The 19,621-nt window shown below is 46.7% G+C and overlaps 1 protein-coding gene across 5 annotated transcripts in view; it reads left to right on the top strand.

Annotated features, from left to right (window-relative positions):
- Positions 1-14,545, top strand: part of ZNF512 (zinc finger protein 512) — a 123,928-nt gene extending 109,383 nt beyond the window's left edge. For 4 of the 5 annotated variants that reach the window (XM_078650121.1, XM_078650125.1, XM_078650124.1 and 1 more), the window contains 2 exons: positions 12,274-12,372; positions 13,595-14,285. In XM_078650121.1, the coding sequence (XP_078506247.1) occupies positions 12,274-12,372; positions 13,595-14,143 (648 nt within the window). In that variant the 3' untranslated portion in view covers positions 14,144-14,285. Of the gene's footprint in view, positions 1-12,273; positions 12,373-13,594 lie in introns of all 5 variants that reach the window. The other variant, XM_078650120.1, reaches the window with a different exon arrangement.
- The last annotated feature ends 5,076 nt before the right edge of the window (positions 14,546-19,621 follow it).

Below are 19,621 nucleotides of genomic sequence, written 5' to 3'. Positions count from 1 at the left end.
GCCTGCATGGGTACGATAGCCCTCAATAGAGTGGGCCCCTCATGCAACCCACCGCATACTAAATAAGGGGGGGGGATCAGATATACGTTACCATCCGGTGGGGGTCATACTCGCAGCAGTTCAGAGCTCTTCCGCCATCTGGGCCGTGACCTTCGGAAACAGCGGCAGGCTGTCAACCGATCCAGACACCTCAGTGTGGGTGTCGGTGGTGACGGTGTGTCTGTCTTCGGTTGCTTCCGCGTCATGTGCGGCCAGTGCCTCCTCTGTTAGTCGCTGCCGTTGTGTTGATGACGAATGTCCTGCCATACGAGTACTAGGAGGGTGCGACTGCGCCGGTGTACCGTGGGAGGAGCGATGTCCCGGGCTGGAAGTGCTGCTCTGTCGGTCCGGAGGGTCCTTGCGGCCGTCGTCGTGGTGATCTCCAAACGGGTCCTGTGAGGTCGGTGGTGGTAGAGTGACCTCCATCCATTCCTCCGCCTCCTCTGGCGAGTCGAAGAAGTGAGATTTGTTGTCGTGCAGAATTTTAAGCCGAGCGGGGAACAGAAGTGCATATTTCATGTTCTTGTCCCTTAGTTTGCGTTTCACACCCATGAAGGTGGACCTGGCGCGCTGTACAGTGGGAGTGAAATCAGGGTAGACCGAAATGTTCTTGTCTTCAAAACGTAGCGGCGCCTTCTCCCTGGCCGCACGCAGGACAGTGTCTCGATCTCTGTAGTGAAGGAGGCGCGCGATCAGGGGACGAGGGGGCGCCCCTGGTTTGGGGGGCCTCGGCGGCATCCTATGCGCCCGCTCCACGCTATACAGGGCAGTGAGGTCTTCCTGGCCCACCAGTTTCCGTAGCCAGTCCTCCACAAACTGGGTAGGGTTCCTCCCCTCGCTTCTCTCCGGAATGCCTAGGATGCGGACGTTATTGCGGCGGGCACGTCCTTCGGCATCGTCCACCCTGTCCCACAGTTGTTTCAGATGTTTCTCCACACCCTCCAATTTCGTGGAGTGTTCCGTCTGCTGCGGTACGAGGTCATTCAGTGCTATCTTCTGTTCCGCTACACGCTCTGCCAACTTGTTGTGGTCAGCCCTCAACAGTGATAGGCCAGTCGCCATGTTGTCTATTCGCGATTCCAGGGCTTCGCGTGTCGCGCGTATTTCATTGAGGATTAGGTCCAACTTTGCGTCCTGGGATCCTCTTCCGGTCGGCGGAATGATGTCCACATTGGAGGAGGCCAGCGGGTCTTCGGAGCCCGTGGACTGCATGTCCGCCGCAGCGCCCTGGTCATGAGTCCTGCCCCTGTGTTTGCCCATGGATCTTGTTAGCAGGGTGGCGCTGTAAGGGGCACCGCCGAGTGCCGCTGCCTACTCAAGTGTCCACACAGAACGCAGGACCGCATCCACCGAGGGTGCAAGGTGTGGCGGTCAGAGGTGGTAGGGATTGTGCAGGGTCTCTGAGCGCGGCGCTGCAATTGGGAGGTCTGTAGGTCCACTGGGGGCCCCGCGGGCAAGTGTGACCCCGGCTTACAGAGAGCAGATGAAGGGAGACAGCAGGGCCCTGGTTATTGTTAAGCGAGGCGCTAAACCCAGGCAGGAGCGCGACGGGCGTCAGTGCTAGAGTCTTGTGGCAGGGCGTCAATACACTTGTCGCACTCCCTCTAAGTGGGCTAGCATCAGCAGTCCGGGTACCTAGGACTCGTTTTCCGCTTCGGGGTGCGCTGTCACAGATGTGCGCCACCCTGTGTAGGATCCTCTCTCCTTATGGAAGGTGCCACAGTCCAGACCCGAGGGCACCGCACTGCCCGGGCGTGTAGACAAAATGGCGCCGGTGAAAAACTCGCCTCAGATCCGACGTGCCCGCGGAGGTCAGGGGAAGTCGGGCTCACAGTGCCGATGGCAGGTGGTTGGCAGCGCCCGCCCCGCAGTCCTGGCCAGCGCCGCTGCGGGCAGGCGTACCGCTGTCTTTGCGGGCGGGCGGCGAGCAGGCAATCCGGTCCGGGGATGCTTCCGTGTGTCCCGCGGGCCCCACAGCAGGGCGGCCGGGCAGGGCTCAGCGACAGAAGGCAGGCAGCAGGGTCGCAGATGCGTGAGGGCGTCCTTCCTTGCCTCGTTGCCTCCGCTGGTGTCCACTATCACTGTCCGTCCGGGGCCCCGGTCGGACCGCGACGACAGGGAGGGGCAAGCCGGGCAGGCCACCTACTTGAGCCCGGGGCTTCGTGCTGTCCAGAAGGCCACTGTCGGCTCCGATGTCGCAACGCTCTTGTGTCGCGAGCCGAGTGGATAGACACCGCTCCGCCGCTTGCTGCACCCCCCCGGGGGCCTCCGACACAGCAATCAGGTGGGTTTGCAGACCGGGGTTAAAGGATTATTAGCTAGTATTTCGGGCTACGGACGGAGCTCGAGGACTACACGTCCACCATCTTCGGCTCCAGGCCACGCCCCCTATCATAAAGGTACACATAGACACAGACACATCATAAAAATGTTAAAAGTATAAAAATAAACGGCTCAGTATAAATGAAATATCAATTTCTTATAGTAAAACAATATTGAGTACAAATTTGAGGACATAGCCATGTGTAAATCAATTGTTTTACAATATGAACATAAGCCCTGTTTAAAACTATCTGGCTTAACCAATACATTATAAAGTCCTTGAAGTGCAATTACCAGAAGCATTTCAGGCATTCCCTATCCAGAGGGATTAACTGTAGGGCCAATTTAGTACTAGTCATGAAACAGAGCGCATGCGTATAGCCCGCTGCTTACAAGTCACAACTGAATAGCATAGCTTTAGTGTGGGTAGAAACTCCAGATCAGTCCTACTCTGCCTTATCCTGGCCTGCTTCAAGAGTGGTAAAATGTATACAGACCTCAATGCAGAGAAGTATTTGCAAAAGAGGATAAAGTGCATAGTGCTCTTGTTAGATTTGGGGGTCTCAAGTTGGCACAGGTAGGTACTTGTGACAAATAGGGACCCTCTCCTCTAGTCAGGATAAGGGGATTACACTCCTAAAATAACCCCTGCTCACCCTCTAGGTTGCGTGGCGCGAGCATTCAAGGCTTACTTCAGAGACGTAGTAAGTTAAGCAGTTGTGACCACATACAGTAACCCAGTGACAACACTACAAATGGACACCACACAGGTTTTATATAAAAAATAGGTAGACTTTATATAGAGTTACCACAAGACCATAAACGACAAAAAATACACACTATGATTACTTTAAGATGTTAGATTTAAGCTTAGTTCAGTTCAGTTCTTAGATGTGACACTCTGCGTCAATGTACCTTAAGTTGCGTTGCGCTTCCACGACAAGCAATGTCGCAGCGATGGGAAATGCGTCAAAGTCAGCTGCAAAGAAATAAAGATGTGAAGATCTTCCAGATGCGGCACGCTTCTCGGGGATGCGAGAAGCTCTCGGTTCGATGCGTGGACTGCAGCGGCGACACCCTTAAGATGCGACAGCAACAGCTCCAGCGGCGACACTCTTCTCCACGATGCGTGAAGCTTCCGCTGGATGTGACAACTACAGCGGCGACATCCAAGATGCGACGACAGCAGCTCCGACGGCGGCGCGCTTCTCGGGGATGCGAGGTGCTCTTGGTCGATGCGGTGTAATGCGACAGTTCCAGCGGCGACATCCTCCTTCGGAGTTGCGACGGCAGGCACAGTGACACGCTCTGACCTCGTTGCGAGATTCTTCACCTGATGCGGTGCAGTGCAACTGCTCCAGCGGCGACACCCTCCTTCTTCGGAGTTGCGACGGCAGCAGCAGCGACGGCGACACGCTTCCTCTTCGTTGCGGCACGCTTCTCTCCGATGCGGTGCAGTGCGACAGTTCAAGCGGCGACACCCTCCTTCGGAGTTGCGACAGCAGGCACAGCGACGGCTACACACTTCTTCTCGTTGAGTCGCGCTTCCACCTCCTTGCGGCACGCAGTTCCTCAGAAGGCCCAAAACAGCAGCAGGCACTTCCACAAGATCTCTGGGGAGCTGGGGAGTGAAGTCTGTTGTCCCTGAGACTTCAGCAGGTGGCAAGCTCTTTTCCAAGCCCTTGGAGATCCTTCACAAGTTGAAAGCAAAGTACACAAAGTTCCTTTCTCCTTCCTTTGACAGTAAGGCAACCACTGCAGGCCAATCCCCCAAGCAGCACTTCAGCTTGGGAATAGTCTCTCCTCAGTTTCTTCAGGTTCCTCTCCTCAGTAAAGGTTTCTTCTGGTAGCCCAAAAGTGATCTAATTTCATGGGATCAGGGTCCCAATATTTATGCCCCAAAATCCTTTGTTCTCTGAGGGGAGAGGGGCCTTTGCCCAGTCCAAACCAGTTATGAAGCACTCTGTTTACCAGACTTCTCCTTTCCTTTCACAGTGCAGGGCAAGCACCTCAGACGCCCCACATGCTCAGGAGCCAGCATTGTGGAAGGCAAGTACAGTCCTGGAGCTCTTTCTTTACAGGACTCCTTCTCTTCTTTCAGTGTGCAGGGCAGAGACATCAGCCGCTCCCCAGGGGGCGGAGCCAGCATTGTGGAAGGCAGGCACAGCCCTATTCAAGGTTCAGGTGCAACTCCTCCCTCCCATCTAGATGCAGATCTCTCTATTCACCACTGGGTGACCCAGCCTGTCTCCTGGAATTCCCCAGCCCTTTCACTCACAAAACCAGACATAGGAATACACAAACTAGCAGAGGCAGGTTTGAACGGTTAGACAAGCAAATACCTACTTTCTAAAAGTGGTGTTTGCAAACACAGAATATTAAAATAAACTTTACTAAAATATGTATTTTAATATTCTGAGTTCAGGCATACTAAACTTCTACCATGTTCTCTGAGACAGTTAGGATTATAAAATGTAATAACTCTAACAGCCCATTCTGGCCTGTGGAGAACAGGTAGCCTTGCAATAGTGAAAAACGAAAATGGCTGTATTTCACTATTAGGACATCCCATGCTATTAGGACAAGACGTCAGGGCTTGTCCTACCTTATACTTACAATGCACCCTGCCCTTGGGCCTACCATAGGGGTGACTGATATGAAGAAAAGGGATGGTTTAGGGACTGGGAAGTGGGTGCACTTGCCCAGTCAGCATGACAGTGCTAGACTGCACGCAGGCTCTGCAATGGCAGGCCTTAGACACATTTTACAAGGCTGCTTCTGTGGGTGGCACAGCCAGTGCTGCAGGCCCACCAGCAGCATTTGGATTTACATGCCCCTGGCACACTCAGTGCACTAGACTAGGGTCTGACAATTGAACCAAATAGCCAAACATGGAACCACTGATTAATACATCAATTTACAGTAGGGAGCACTTGCACTGTGGCACTCAATAGCAGTGGCACAGTGCCCAAAGCATACAACACCAGCACAAAAACACGAGGCAACCGCAAAAATGGAAGGGAGACCCATGCCAATGGTGCCAGGTCTAACTGCTCTGTGCAGACAATCCATCACAGGGACATGCTGGGAGAATGGCATAAAAAATGCTGTGTATTGGGTAGGCCACTGAGAAATTGGCAGTTTTAGGGCACCTATGTTGTAAATCTTTCACCCATAAAAGGTACGGCTCAATACCAAGACTAGTTCTAATTTGGACGTGAGCTATAACCGTGGGCAGACCAATGTTGTTGCCATCCTTTGTTCTGCACATGTATCTATGAAGGCTTTTACTAGGTGTTTCCCGTAGCTGGGCCTAAAGATGCTAGGGTTCAGGAATAGCTCATCTAGGGCCAGCCAGTTGCCGGTCTTGAATATATATGCTATCCAAGGTTTCTTCAAGCTCTTTTCCTGAGCCCGACATTCAGTCAGGACTCCTTGATTTAATGCGGTCTCCTCCTTTGTCCATATCTTTAGCCATAAGAAATGGGGCAATTTCTTAAGCAAAGCTTGTCTGCTTTGTTCGGATGCCACCAGAGATGGAGCTCGGGTTTAAATCACTGAAACCTTTACTTGACCTACCATGAATAGTGACGTTGTTGTTTGTGGTGGACTGCCTTCCACCCCAACTAATAATCCACTTTCTTATAGCGATCATGTAAATTGTGCTTTCTTCTTTCTAGATTGTATCTTTAGCACTGGAGCCTCAAAATGTTCATTTACTTAGAGAATTACAGAAGTGCTGCTGGTAGATGAATTGCAGAAGGAAACTAATGGGTGAGACAGATCAACTTCTGAAAGAGCCTTAGGATGCAAGGTTTTGGACAGCACATGAAATTGAAGCTTGCCTCATTCATTATTTGCTTTTGTTTTTGATGCCAAAAAACACCAGAGGAGCATGGAAGGATGACATGAACTGGTGGAGAATGGAAAGCAACAAAAGAGCAGAATTGTTGGCAGAGCAATGAAGTAACAGGCGTAGACACGAAAAGCAACAGAAGAGTGGGGAGGGTTGGCAGAACAATGGAGGACAAACTTGTGCAGTGGCAAGGGGCTAGAGGAAGGAAAGCAACATTAATGTTGAGGGGTGAAAGAGCAGCAGAGGTAGTGTGGGGGGCAGCACCATCCAGGGCAGAAAGGGAATAAAATGTAAAACACAAGTGCAAAGGGAGAGAGAAAGATGGTGAGCCTGATTCACAGAAGGAATTCACACTTTTGAGTGAGTTTATATTTTTGAGTAGGTTTACTATTATTCTGTATTCACAAACTGCACTCTTGAAGTAACTGACACTTTTATAATACATTACACTTTTGTAGGAAGTCCAGCACTACACCTGGCCAACCACACTGGTACTGCTATACGCCTATAGTAGGCAGTGGAGGTAGAGGCTAACTACAAAAGTCTAAGTTCCTACAGAAGTGCAGGTTGTGCATCAGAACCCATGTGCTCTAGTGGAGGGCTGAAAGAAACAAGTAGTTTCATGATTGTAATAAGTGGAAGGACTCCGCTCATCCAATCTGAATCGCTGCAAAACAGCAATGCAACAAAAGGAGGAATGAAAGCTAGGCAATAATAAGCAAGGAAATGGGATTAATGTCACAGCCAATCAATAATGGGCTGACCCATTGGTGTTGTACGCAGTGGTCTTCTGGCCTGAGGTTTAGGCAAGATCTAAAAAGAGCTCTAGTTGTCCCCCTCCAACTATTGCTTAATCTCTCCACTAAATTATGACGGTAAATGCTCCGCTATTGTGCAATCGCTGTCATTGAGAACTAGGAGTAAAACTCTTCTGTCCATTTATCAAACTGAGTTCAGCAACATTAGTTAATTGAAATATACAAAACACTGATTGCCCCTCCCATAAACCATCACACGATGCACATGAAACGCCCCTGATTGTAAAATTCACTCAGGGTTTTTTTTTAGTCAAACTTTGACTGTGAGGATCTCAGTTTACTTAGAGCAAAATTAGAAAGATGAAGCATCCCCCCCCACTCCCCCCCCACCTCCTCCATTTTATAAGCAACTATGACATGTAGACACAAACCTGGGTTAAGGTTGTTGCCTCAGTCACTTCCACTGAAAAAAATAATATTTCAGTATACGATCAGGAAATGGGTGCAGTTTAAGTCCCCCCTGCTTCTTAACCTTTATGTTGCAGATCTAGGTTTTACCCTTAAGCAAACTCAGAATATCTCTCCCCTAATTTTGGAGGTCAGCCTTGGACAGTACTTTGATATACAAGTGGGAGTTCAGCTATAGGTTTCGGTTGTCAGTATGCGGCGCTCACACAATGCTGGCCGGAGTGGTGATGATGGACAGAATTAGAGAAGGTTTGAACGGTGCAGACAGTATAGAGGGAAACCTGAAAGCCTCTCAAAAGTGAGCAGGCATCAAGATGCCTGGACACTTGTACAAACTACACACAGGTACTGTGCACACGTATGGTAAAGCCGTATCATGTGATACGATGGTTATAGACAAAGAGAAGCATTAAATAACGTTAATGAGTTCAGAATGGTCAGTTGATAAGTTCAGTGTTGGTCTTTATTTCTTTGTCTTGTTTTGACATACGCCAGCCGACACGTGTTTCATCAACAGGATACAACCTGTGACTCATCAGGGCTGAAAGGGCGCAACGAATATCAGAGAATGGAGTTTGAAAAAATCCGGGATAAAAGGGGATCGAAGTCAGCTAATGTACTCGCTGAACGTCACACCGCCAAGCAGTGGAGTGTTGCTTCTGCGGGTGGTACTTAGGAATGAAGGAAATGCTCCCAGGCCGGGGTCTGGCGGTGGATATCGTCGCGCCCTTTCAGCCCTGACCAACACTGAACTTATCAACTGACCATTCTGAACTCATTAACGTTATTTAATGCTTCTCTTTGTCTATAACCATCATATCACATGATACAGCTTTACCATACGTGTGCACAGTACCTGTGTGTAGTACTTTGATATACGCTTGATGCAGTCTTACTGGACTGGACTGCGGTTGACTTACAGAGGGCTGTACGCACTGGGTGTTCATTGCTCAGCTGATAAACTTGCAGTTCATGTTCATAGGATGAATGGTGGTTATTTTTGGTCATAGGCTCTTGAGAGCAGAGTGATGGCCCTCGCCAAAAATGGTGCTAGAATGGGGGTCTGAGTATAAATATATGGTTTGAAGAGAATGGTGTTTTTTAATCGGCATTTATTATCCCTCTGAACAAAAGCAACAGCTTTACACTCCGCTTTTTAAAATGTAAGTATACACCTCACCGGCCCAATTTTAACACCAAGTATCTACATGAACTTGGCAAAGCTTATGCCTGGACTTAGGTGTGGGTTTGTTGTGTTTCCGGATTAATTCACACAGTGAGTGACATTGCACTGTGTTGCACCGTACTTTTTGGTGTCTCTCAAATTCACCTTGAGTTTACTATACAAAAACAAGTCTGCTGTTTTGAGGTCATGTACATCAACATTTGATGGTAAGCCAGATTGACATCAGATGCTATTTTAAAATGATCTCTGGCTTGAGTGTAATAAGCCAGGTTTGGTCGGTTCCAACTCATACATAGAGTATTTCTTGAAAGCCCTGCAACATTTACATATAGATAAGATGTGGGGAAAACCATTACGCCATACTGAATTTAAGAGTTAGGGTGCGCTCAATCCAAACGCATTTCTCTTGAAGTAGATCTGATTAGAGTACACCAAAGAGGCAAGGCATGCCTGGGTGATTTTACCGGCTTCCTTAAAAAATATTTGACTATTCTGATTTCACTGGTGCAAAAGCATACATTAAATTGCCTACGATTTCATCATCTCTGTGTTTAGGAATATCACACTAGCTGGAATACTTTTAATGTGGTTCCGTGCATTGATGGTGCACCTTGTTTGTTTATATGTTTATGTCCTCTGATTGTGCTGAGGAAACGCCTTTCAGTACTTATTCCCGCCTTAGTTTCTGAAGTTGTAGAGAGACTATAATTGCATATTTGAAAAGTGCTAACCCACGGTTATCTAAATGCTTTCTAACATTTGTGGATTACCTTAAATCTTTAAACTAGTAACCACGATTAAGCATTTTACTATAGTACTTTTAGTGGAAGCATTTATAATTACTTTTAAAGTTCTCAAAGTTGTGTTACTGATGTATTTTTAGTTGTGTAGTGAAGGGCATGGTTCACAGTGCCTTTTATGAACTATGCAATAAATAAATAGCGTTGAAAAATTGAGGAAGGATACATAGCCTATTATGAGTTTCAATGAAATGGTTTCAATGAGACCATGGTCAGAATGGATATTAGTTATTTTTCATGAATGAATACCTACCGGGTAGATGTGGCTCCACGGGAAGGGACGTTGGGTAAAACGTCATCATAAAGCTACACATTTGTATCTACAAAAACAAGGAAATGTTGTCAGTCTCTCTCTCAAAGGTAAAAGCTGTGATTTTCTACAATCTAATACTGTTGCTAGTGCTGTACTGTGATGGTAACAAAAGTTTCTGGTTTTCATGTTACTTAGCTCAAGTTATTTATTCATTCTTTGTGGGTTTTTGAATGGGCTTTCAAAGTTGACAGATTTTGTAAGGTATCTTGATTCTTTTCTTGTGTGTCTTGTATCTTAAAATCGAAGGGTGATTGAGGCCACCGTTTAATGGTGAATTAATAATCATCAAAGACCTCTGGTGTAGATTAGTGATTAGCTAAATGTTGGATAGATTTTTTTAGATGGAATCCAACCTTGACAAAACCTGGTGGGATGGTGGGTATTTTATGTTGTTAAGGAGTTTTATAGAGTGTGTTATTACCCACAGTGGGGCATTCTCAGTTCATTGGTGACCATTGGGACGGAAGACAGCACTCCGAAGTTATTGCACTCTAATAATCAAGTCTTTATGAACCACATAAATAAGTAACGGAACTGGTGTTGTGTTGAACGACTGGCGAACTCATCAGGCTGCTTCAGTTAGATTCGACCTATGATTTATAGGAGATTAGTTAAGGCAAATTTGAGGCCTTGTGTTATAAGTGGGACTGAAGATATGTTGGTTGTCTTAGAAGGTGAATACTTGCAATTGATGTGCGGTTAGGTTAAATCAGATAAATAATATATGTGCACTGGATTTAGTGGTGATCAGCTCTGTGGATAGTGTAAGATGTTTTCATGATCAGGGTCTCCGTCTATTGATCCCTTTCAGAGATGGAGCAGTAAGCGAATCAATGCAATCAAACAAGTTGTGGAGCTTCAGAGCATGTGAGTGCTCGCTTTTGGAGTTAGTAAACATGATTCTGCTCAATTTACAGTAGCGCTAGAAGTGTGGGTGCTGCAAAAGGAGAGGATGCTTACACGAACACGCTTTACAAGTTTCTTGAAGTGACAGCTCCGTTTGGAGAGGCTTTCTTCTAGTCTTGCCTGCGGTAAAGACTTTGCCAACCAGTTGTGAAGGAGAAAGAAGTAGAACTAAGATGATAGATCGTCCCAATAAAGGTCCTTTTTCCTTCATCCATGAAGAACGGGTGGGTAGATTGCTCCCTACCCTTCGTTTATAGAAACTGATTTTCGGTCTGCTTGCATAAATAGCCCTCCATGTTTTGTTTGTGATTTGTAGAACGCTTCTTGAAATGTTATTAATGAATGAATGAATGCACTTGAATATCGTGACCATTGTATTCATGGGAAGAAACTTCCTGGTAGGAAGAGCCTTGGTGAAGGATGCGTCAAACAAGATATTTGGTATTTTTCTGAAGGCTGGACGGTTCAATCAGTAGATCTGTAGAGCTCTACTTGTCACCCATGATGGTTTCCAGGTGCTGTTAGCTTTATTGCAGATGGGTCTATTACAAGATTTTTAATTAGAGCGTTTTCGGTTGTTGTAATTGATATTCTTTCTATAGGTGCGTTTGAGGTTGCGTCACAGGTCTTAAAGGTGATCCATTTGTATTGATAATAATTTAATGTATTTTTTAAGCACAGTCCATTCTTTCCCATGAAGGTGTGTGAGGTGGCAGCTCGTGCCATCTCCAGAGGCAAATTCCAGGAGTCTGCGCTACTCCACTCAACATTCCTCTTTCTCTTTGCTTGAAGCATGGTTTACCTTGCCAAGTTGGACTCTTCAATGATCTTGGTCCATGGTTGGTTTCCACTTCTGCCCATCTTCCATTCTTTGTATGAAACAGCTGTGAATCGGAAGAAACATATGTGTTGAGGCATGTTCTCTAAGTGCTACAGCCTTCTTCAAAGTAAAAACACTCTCCGGCCTTGGCCAGATGAGGTTCTGTTTGGTGACCTGCGCCAGTGAAGCACGGAGGCGTAGAATCATATAGGAGGGATATGAGTAGAACAGGTCCAAGTCATGGTAGTGCCATTTCTGGAACTATGGCTGCAATATCTGATTCATAAAGCCCTTGCGGCTAGCACTTTTATCTCATGACAGACAAGCAGGCCACAGTATCCAGGCATGCAGTTCAGCTGACAGTGCAATCATTTAGAGGTATTTCTCCTTCAATGTCCAATGCCCAGTCTTTCAAACCTGAGGTTCAACATATTTTCTATGCAGTTCACTATAATGTCCATAGAATATTAAAAGGCAGAGTACTTCCCAGAATAGGAGCGGGAAATTGAAAAGACAAACAGCCGTCCACTCTTGAGCAAGTGGCAAACCTTAGTAGTGCTCTGAGCATATGTTACAGTGTTTGGTCCAGTGCCGCCTGCAGTGAGGCCACATCAATACTGTCAGTGCCTTCATTTCCGCATGCGTGTGGCTCCGAGCCTGCAGACTAGTCTAGTGTGTGTTTTTACTGCATGTAGCAGCAGTGCTGCATACATTCCTTCCCCCACCTCACCAGCCATTAGTTACATGAGAAAAGGTGCTAAATATTACCATTTATTGTTGTTTTTTCTTTTCCCCTCTATCTCAGGGAGACTTTGTGGCCGGGAAATACAAGTGCCTCATTTGCGACAAGGAGTTCGGCTCTGAAAGCGGTGTCAAGTATCACATCAATTGGGCACATTGCGAGGTGCGTGTAAGCAGGTCTTTACCTCGACAACAAAACACGTGGATGCACCTCCCACTCAGTCTCGCTACTGTTCTGCTTACTTTACCATTTTCTTTGTGTGTGACTGGAAAGCAGTAGCTGCTTTCTTTAAAACACAATCTTCTATTCTTTGATTGACATTGTGTTATACAGAACCAGCCCTGGCAGCTATTCTTACACTTTTCTTATGCAACAGAGACCTTCTCGGAAGTATCTCTGATACATTCTGGAACTCTTGATGCACAAAACAAAGCGTAAGAGTTCAAATACTGATCCTGGTGTCTCCTCCTTTGTGTGTGTAAAATATGAACCCAAACCTTGGACATTATTCATAGGATCTCACTATCCAAGCTCTTCCTCCTTGTTTACCTACCCTAGTCAGTGTGCTGGTGTTTTGCATTGCATGGCTGCATCACTACCTGCTATCTTCCCAGACTCCTGTCTCAGCACCTCCCCTGCTAGTTTCCTTTCCTACTCTCCACCCACCCGTACATTGCACTTACAGTAGACTACCCCTCAGCTAACACCTGCTCAATGCAGCAAAGACTGTCCAGTTATTTCTCCTTGTGTACTACATCCAAAACAATGTATCGCTTACACCTGCCACCATTTTCTCGACTCACTTCTCCTCTCCTGGACAGAAAAAAGCGTGGTTGCCTCCATTCACTGGCCTCACGTCCACTACCACCTTGTCGACAATCTGCAAGTTTTTCTGCCACCCCTGTTTTCAGTCCACAAGAAGGCAAAGTAAACCACTGCAACCTTCACTAATACAGCAGCCTTCTCTGTGCTCGCCCCCTCTGCTCCTCCAGCCGCCACTACTCCTTCCATCACTTGAAAAGGTACCCATTCATTGCACCCACTTCCTCCCCTTCTTTATACCTCTGCTCCCTGGAATGTGGAGGTTGTGCCCACTTCACCTACTGTCTAATCTAAAAACTCACAGGTTAAAGTTCCACAATCAAGAATCCATGGGAAGTCAGAGAGGGGACTTGTTTTTTACATCTCTTGCAAATATAAATGTATCATGAAGGTTCACAGCTGTGATACTTATACATATTGTCATCTCACCACATCTTGTGTGCACACCTAAATCAGACTTTGTATCGTTGTTTCACATCTATTTTGCATAATTATGCCCCACTCGCCGCAAGCTTGAATCTTGTTAATTCATTACCACATTCTGTCCTTTTTCTTATTTTAGGAATGGTTTGTAGTAAAAAGCAAATCCGCTCGAAACTTTGACCGAATGTTGAAAATGCAAGAGGAAGATGACAAAAAGAAAGTGAAGAAGAAAAAGCAGGCCTCTAAAGGTGGGAAGAAGAAAGGAGCTGTTAAAAAACCCACTGCGGCTGAGGAGGAGCTCCCAAGACCCACCGTCATTAAGAGCGAGAGTGAGCGAATGAGAAGCGTGCCCTCGGAGAGTGACAGTGAGAGCAGGGCGAGCAGCCCCAACAGCATGGAGGAGGAGATCCGGTCGGTCATCTGGAGAGCACGGCAGCCCATCGTGAAACCAGCCGCCTTGACCCCCTTTAAGGCCGCAGAGGTGAAACCAGGGTTCATAAAGGAGGCTGTGCTGAAACCAGAACTGGGCGACCCGGCAGAGCTCAAGTCTGGGCACATCAAGGCAGTAGTGCTCAACGCGGGGCTGGGCAAGACGACGGAGCTCAAGCCAGGGTTGGCCAAAACCACCACACTGAAGCCGGGCCTCATAAAGGCAGCAGTGCTAAAACTCGACCGGAAACGCAAGTGAGAATTTGGAAAAGTACACCGACATTTGCTACTTTGGACCAGAAACTTGACAATGAACTGTTAGTCTTCTCTTAGAGCGGCTTTCCAAGCAATGGTGTCTTATCCCTTGATGCTGCTTCCCAAGGAGAAAAAGCTACTTCTCACGAACACTCTCTGTGGTGTGTCCGTAACACCACACTTTGAGTAGGCCTCTGGCAAGGTACCTCTTTTCAGTGAAATGTTGTTTGTTGTTTAATATCCCTCTTTTATAGCGTGTTCAATACCAGCCTGGTCCGCCACAGTCATTAGTGGGTACAGTGCATTTCTCCCGCCTTATTGTTACACCCCCACACACCTTTCATCTCCGAACGAGCTTCTCACCTGAATTTTATGATGTTCTTTAGATCTCCCGGAAGTGTTCCCCCATACTTATTCATATATCCATCCCCTCGAACCCTTCTACACGATGCACAGTGTAATTGAATGTTCAGGAGACTTGACATGCAGCGTCCCTCACTTCAGTCCTATTATCTCCACTAAGCAGAGAATCCTACTGCCTCTTTCCTCTGTGGTATTCTCTAAATCTGGTTATAAAGTATTCTCACAGTGCTTTAGAATTCTTTCTTTCTTCTCAACTTCTTACATGGCTCTGTTTTTGTATGCATTTAGGGGCCCTTTTTTAGGCTTCCAAAGTTTGTTGTCAGGCAGGGGTTACTACTGAAGATTATTTTCAGTGGAGCATCCGTGTGGGTGACTTTATGTAATGTATACTGGGTGTGATAGCTGCTTCCTCCAACAATGTCATGTTTTTAGGCATTACTAGTGCTATGGTTGTGACATGAATGATTCTCTTAGTACCAACAGTACTGCAGCCCAGTTTGTCATACAGTCATCTCTCCACTCCTGAGCATCATTTTGCCCATAAAATAATGTCCTTATGGATGAAAAAGAAGCTGCAGGAATTGACCCTGCCTTTGTTTACAGCACAGCCTATTTATGTGTCTTTTTATTTCTGTCCACAAGGGTAAAACTATTGCTGCTGTGGGAGTGGCCTATTCTACTTTAATGCTTTGCCTACAACTTTAAGGAGGGCCTCTGTTCCCTGGTGCATGTCAGTATCAGCTTGATGCACTGATCTATTTTGTGGAAATGGTTGCTATGTGATTGGCTTAGAACTTAGTGGTGATACCTTAGAGACAGGGCTTAAAGTTGTTTTTGTGCAAGAAGTGTGTGGTTGATTCATTTGTAATGCACCTAGGGCTTTGGCAGCAAACACAAGCAACACCTGTTGTGCCGAAGCACAAGGGTCGATGGTACTGTCTTACACTACATTGTGAGAGGGTGGGCATAGAGAGTGAATTCCCTCAGGAAAACTCTATGCCTCCCATCTCTCTCCCACTCATGTTCTTGCATCTCCAGGGACTGCTCACCACCTTTCACACCCTGCCCACTACAGCACTCCAACCTCTCTTCCCCCAGGACCATGTTTTCAGGTCGACAGATGTTGCTTTCATTCATTTCTGCCTACTCCACAACTCCTACAGTGTAAATGTTTGTCACTGACTTCCTCACCACCTCTTGCCACACACTCCATTTTGGAATCAGGTTGCCTAATTTTGTTTTCCTTAAGATTTGATTCGCTTTGAAGTGTAAACGTTTGTGTCCTATATTTTGGGAGTGTTCTTGGTCTGAGACTGGTGAGTATTTTTAGGGAGCCCAAGGAAGTTATACTAGGGTCCATCTGCAATGGGTTGCAGCCTTCTCACCTCACTGTATCCAGCACCTGGCAGACGCTCCCTGTGCTCTGTGTTGCCTCCTCTGGGTTGCCACCCCTGTTACACACACCCTTTAGACATACCCTCTTTCTTTCACAAGCCTCCTCTCCCTGTCAGTCTGTGCTGCAGGTGTCCCCTGGAGCCTATTCTCCTTCTGCTCTCAGATAAACTTTGTCATGAAACTTCTGTATCTCACAACACTTTTCCCATCTTTGTGTGTGTGTGTGGGTGGGTGTGGGTGGGTGTGTGGGTAAGTGGGGTGGTCGGTTGGTTGGTTGGTTGGTTGGTTGGTTGCTTGGTTGGTTGCTTGCTTGCTATACTTGTTCTTTTTGGGTGCTCGGGAAGCTTACATGGGAGATGCATAGTACGGTAGCTTGTGTACATGTTTGAGAGAAGGATGCAAGCTAATACTTGTGCTGCACCATCCAGTACGTGTGCAGGATTGCACTGATGTGGTCTTCAGTTTACCTGTTTTGTTTGTGCAAGTGGACTTTGCACCACTGCCTTCTTGTTTGTGTTTTTGCTTCTCAGTTGGGTATACTTTCCCCAGTGTGTGTGTGTATGTGTGAGAGAAAGAGATAAAGAGAGAGAGAGAGCAGGGACAGTATTTATGTGGATGCCGGTACTTTAACTTTGTGCAGCATAACTGTTTTGTGTGTATAATATAATAAGCATGTGAAGGAAGCTTGCACATCTGCTTTGGTGTACCTGTTCTCCGTGTGAGGGACATTTGCACTGCTGCTGCCCATACTGTTCCTGCTCTGTGGCGTGTTGCGTCCAAAATCCTTTTCAGTATACAGAAAACACTGAACACCTGCCTTTGTCATTACCTATATTCCATGAAATGCTGGGCCTTGTGTTCCTTACCGTTGTATCAAATGTTTTTGACTTAAGGAGTACAAGAAACCCAGTAGTTTGTACACTTAATAATGGCTGCTAACTTCGCTATCGGTTTTCAAGCAAAAAGTGTTTTTTTTATAAAATAATCCCACTATTAATTCACTTTAATGATCCACTGGTTTTGGTTTGAATCAAGACTGCTTTTCCAGTAAACACCTTATTGAAAATGCCACCTGGCTATCACTACATTACTGCTGTCTTCTATTCCAATAAAGTCACTGGAATCCTTTCACCATGGCTTTTGTTGCTGAGGTTGTGTTTTTTCTGGGTATGTGTACTTAACTAACCTGCATTTAATAGTAGGCCTGTTTGTTGTTAACTGTGCTATCGTTTCCCACTTGTCTGGGGGACAAGAGAAATGCACAACACTTACCTATGATTTTAGTGAACCAGTCCGCAACTGCGCATTCCTTTAAAAGATATAGAAAAATTCATTTGGATTCTAATTGTGTGGCTCACTTTGCCTGTTGTACGATTCAAAGAGTTGCAACATGTATATATTGTAATGCAAAATACATTCCTGAATTCCCACAGATGAACTTACTTCCAAACCAGTTTTCCTTTATTGTTAAATCCTGTTACCGAATAACAACTCAGTAGAATAAAAACAAATTGTTGTATTTTCTATTTATCAGTGAGCTCATTTCCTTAGTCTGTCACTGTTATTTAGCTAATGATTTCCCTCTATGAATTCTGCGCAAGCTCTTGTAACAGGTGTTTGTTTCACTGCGTGACGATGAACTCACACATGCTGGAGTTCCTGGGTCGCCATGTTTACTTACTATAAACTGAGCTTGTATTGTCTGATTGGTCGTTGCAGCCTGCAGGAACATCTAGGTTCCTCCCAATACAAGTTAAAGCCTGGTAGGTTGGGGACGCCAGCTCAGCCTTGGTAGCTCTGCACTGTATTGCCTGCTTGTAGGGCAGAACTTCAAAGTAGCAGAGCTCTCTGTACTTGAGGGAAACCCGACTCACTCTTCTACTGATTTTTTTACCAGCATCCTCTGCTGAAAGATCCAGGGTTGATCCCTTGCTTTTGCAGCATGAATCCTTTTCTGTATTCACATTCTGTGCATCTATTCCGCCATCTTGTGGTTGGGCACGGATTCATGTTTTGTCCTGTCTTTCTCTCTCTTTTTTTTGTGTTTGGGCATCGTCAACCACAATTTGATGGTAAGTTCATTCCTTGTGTGTCTTTAGGCGCCCCCCGGAAGTTCCTTTGCGTCGCTGCCATCCCCAGATTCTTTTTTCTGCCATTGGGACTGGGAAGCTCACCAGAGGAGCTCTGAAGAATCTTTATGGATCTGCAGAGAAGAGAAGGAAGAAGGGCACAGAAAAAAACTAGAGGCCTTCAACATCGAACCCCCGAGAGGAGAGCTCCCTCTGTGAGCGGGACCCTGTTTCCAGGAGGATACGTGGCCAAAGAATACAGAGGAGAGGGACAGATGAGGCTTATAGAGAACATCCTCTTTAAATGTTGTCCAAACTGCCACCACAGGTTCGCACAGAGGAATCCACACGAGTTCTGTAACTTCTGCCTTCCGACGAATCTCATCCTCGAAGACGGCGAGGTTTTTTGCGCTGAATTTGTGCCGAAGACTTTCAAGGCCAGACTGAGGCAGCAACTCACACATCACACCATGACGGGCACCCAGAAAACACAAGGATCCCTGAGGTATCTGGGTCTCTCCAGCGACGACGAAGAAGCCGACTCGGCATATCGAAGGGAGTCGGACACCGAATGGAGCGTTGTCAATGTCAAAACAAACAGAATCCCTGAGGAAAGCGGTGAGGGACACCAAAAAGAGGAAGTGAACTAAAGACCCATAAGGCCACCTTGGCATCGAAACAATCGATGACTGAATGTCGGCACAAAGGCAAAAAGCTGCACCGGTCCAACCAAACAACATCCCAGGGGGTCAAGCCTTCAAAATAAACCTTCACACCAGCAGTCGCAAAGGAGATGCCGAAGGAAAGAACCAGGGAGGCAAATGACATGGGGCCAATTGTCTCGAAGAGATAACCCTCCTCGGCGATTGACACTGAACTTTTGCTCCAGGTCTAAAGGAAAAGACGCAGACTCAATGGGCATTGAGGTACCGTCGACACTGGAAGTGCACGAGGAAAAAGAGGAGGACCGCCTCGATTACGAGAGAAGCAGAGCTGGTTCGACGACGTGTGACATGGATCACAACCCACCCGAGCATGGAGTTGACAGCTACCTTTCGAAGCCGCCACCCCCAGACGACCTGTCCATGTCAGGACTAATCAAGAGGACAGCAGAGACATATGGGATCCAGCTGGAGGATCAGAGGGAGGAATCATGCTTCCTTCTCGAACCTGATGCCATCTGAGAAGGCAAACCTGTTCTTGCTCATGCTACCCAGGATTATAGACTAGGGCAAGGAAGCCTATAAGGAACCAACCACAGCTAGGGTGATTACTCCTTAAGTGGAGAAGAAATAAGAACATTCCACTCAAGACCCTCAATACATCAAAGACAATGTACCAGCAGACTCTATCATAATGGTCCTAGCCAGAAAAAGGAATAATGCCCCCACATCGACTGGTACTCCTCCAGAGAAGGAAAGCAAGAGGATCGACTTGGGGATAGGATGATGGAAAGGGAGGCAGCGATGCAATGGAGAATTGCAAATTCCAGCTCTTTCCTCTAAAGATATGGCCACCAGCACTGGGAAAAAATAGAGGTCTGATGCAGGAGCTCCAGGAAAGAGCCGAAGCAGAAATCCATGAAGGCAATAACATTTCCACACCTGCCTCCAGTCTGCGCTGGACGCCTCTGATCCCCTAAGCAGACAGATGTT

The sequence above is a fragment of the Lissotriton helveticus genome, chromosome 6 (assembly GCF_964261635.1).
Source record: "Lissotriton helveticus chromosome 6, aLisHel1.1, whole genome shotgun sequence".
Lineage (NCBI taxonomy): Eukaryota > Metazoa > Chordata > Amphibia > Caudata > Salamandridae > Lissotriton > Lissotriton helveticus.
The sequence above is the reverse complement of the archived record's forward strand: the minus strand, read 5'-3'. Positions and strand labels throughout refer to the sequence as shown.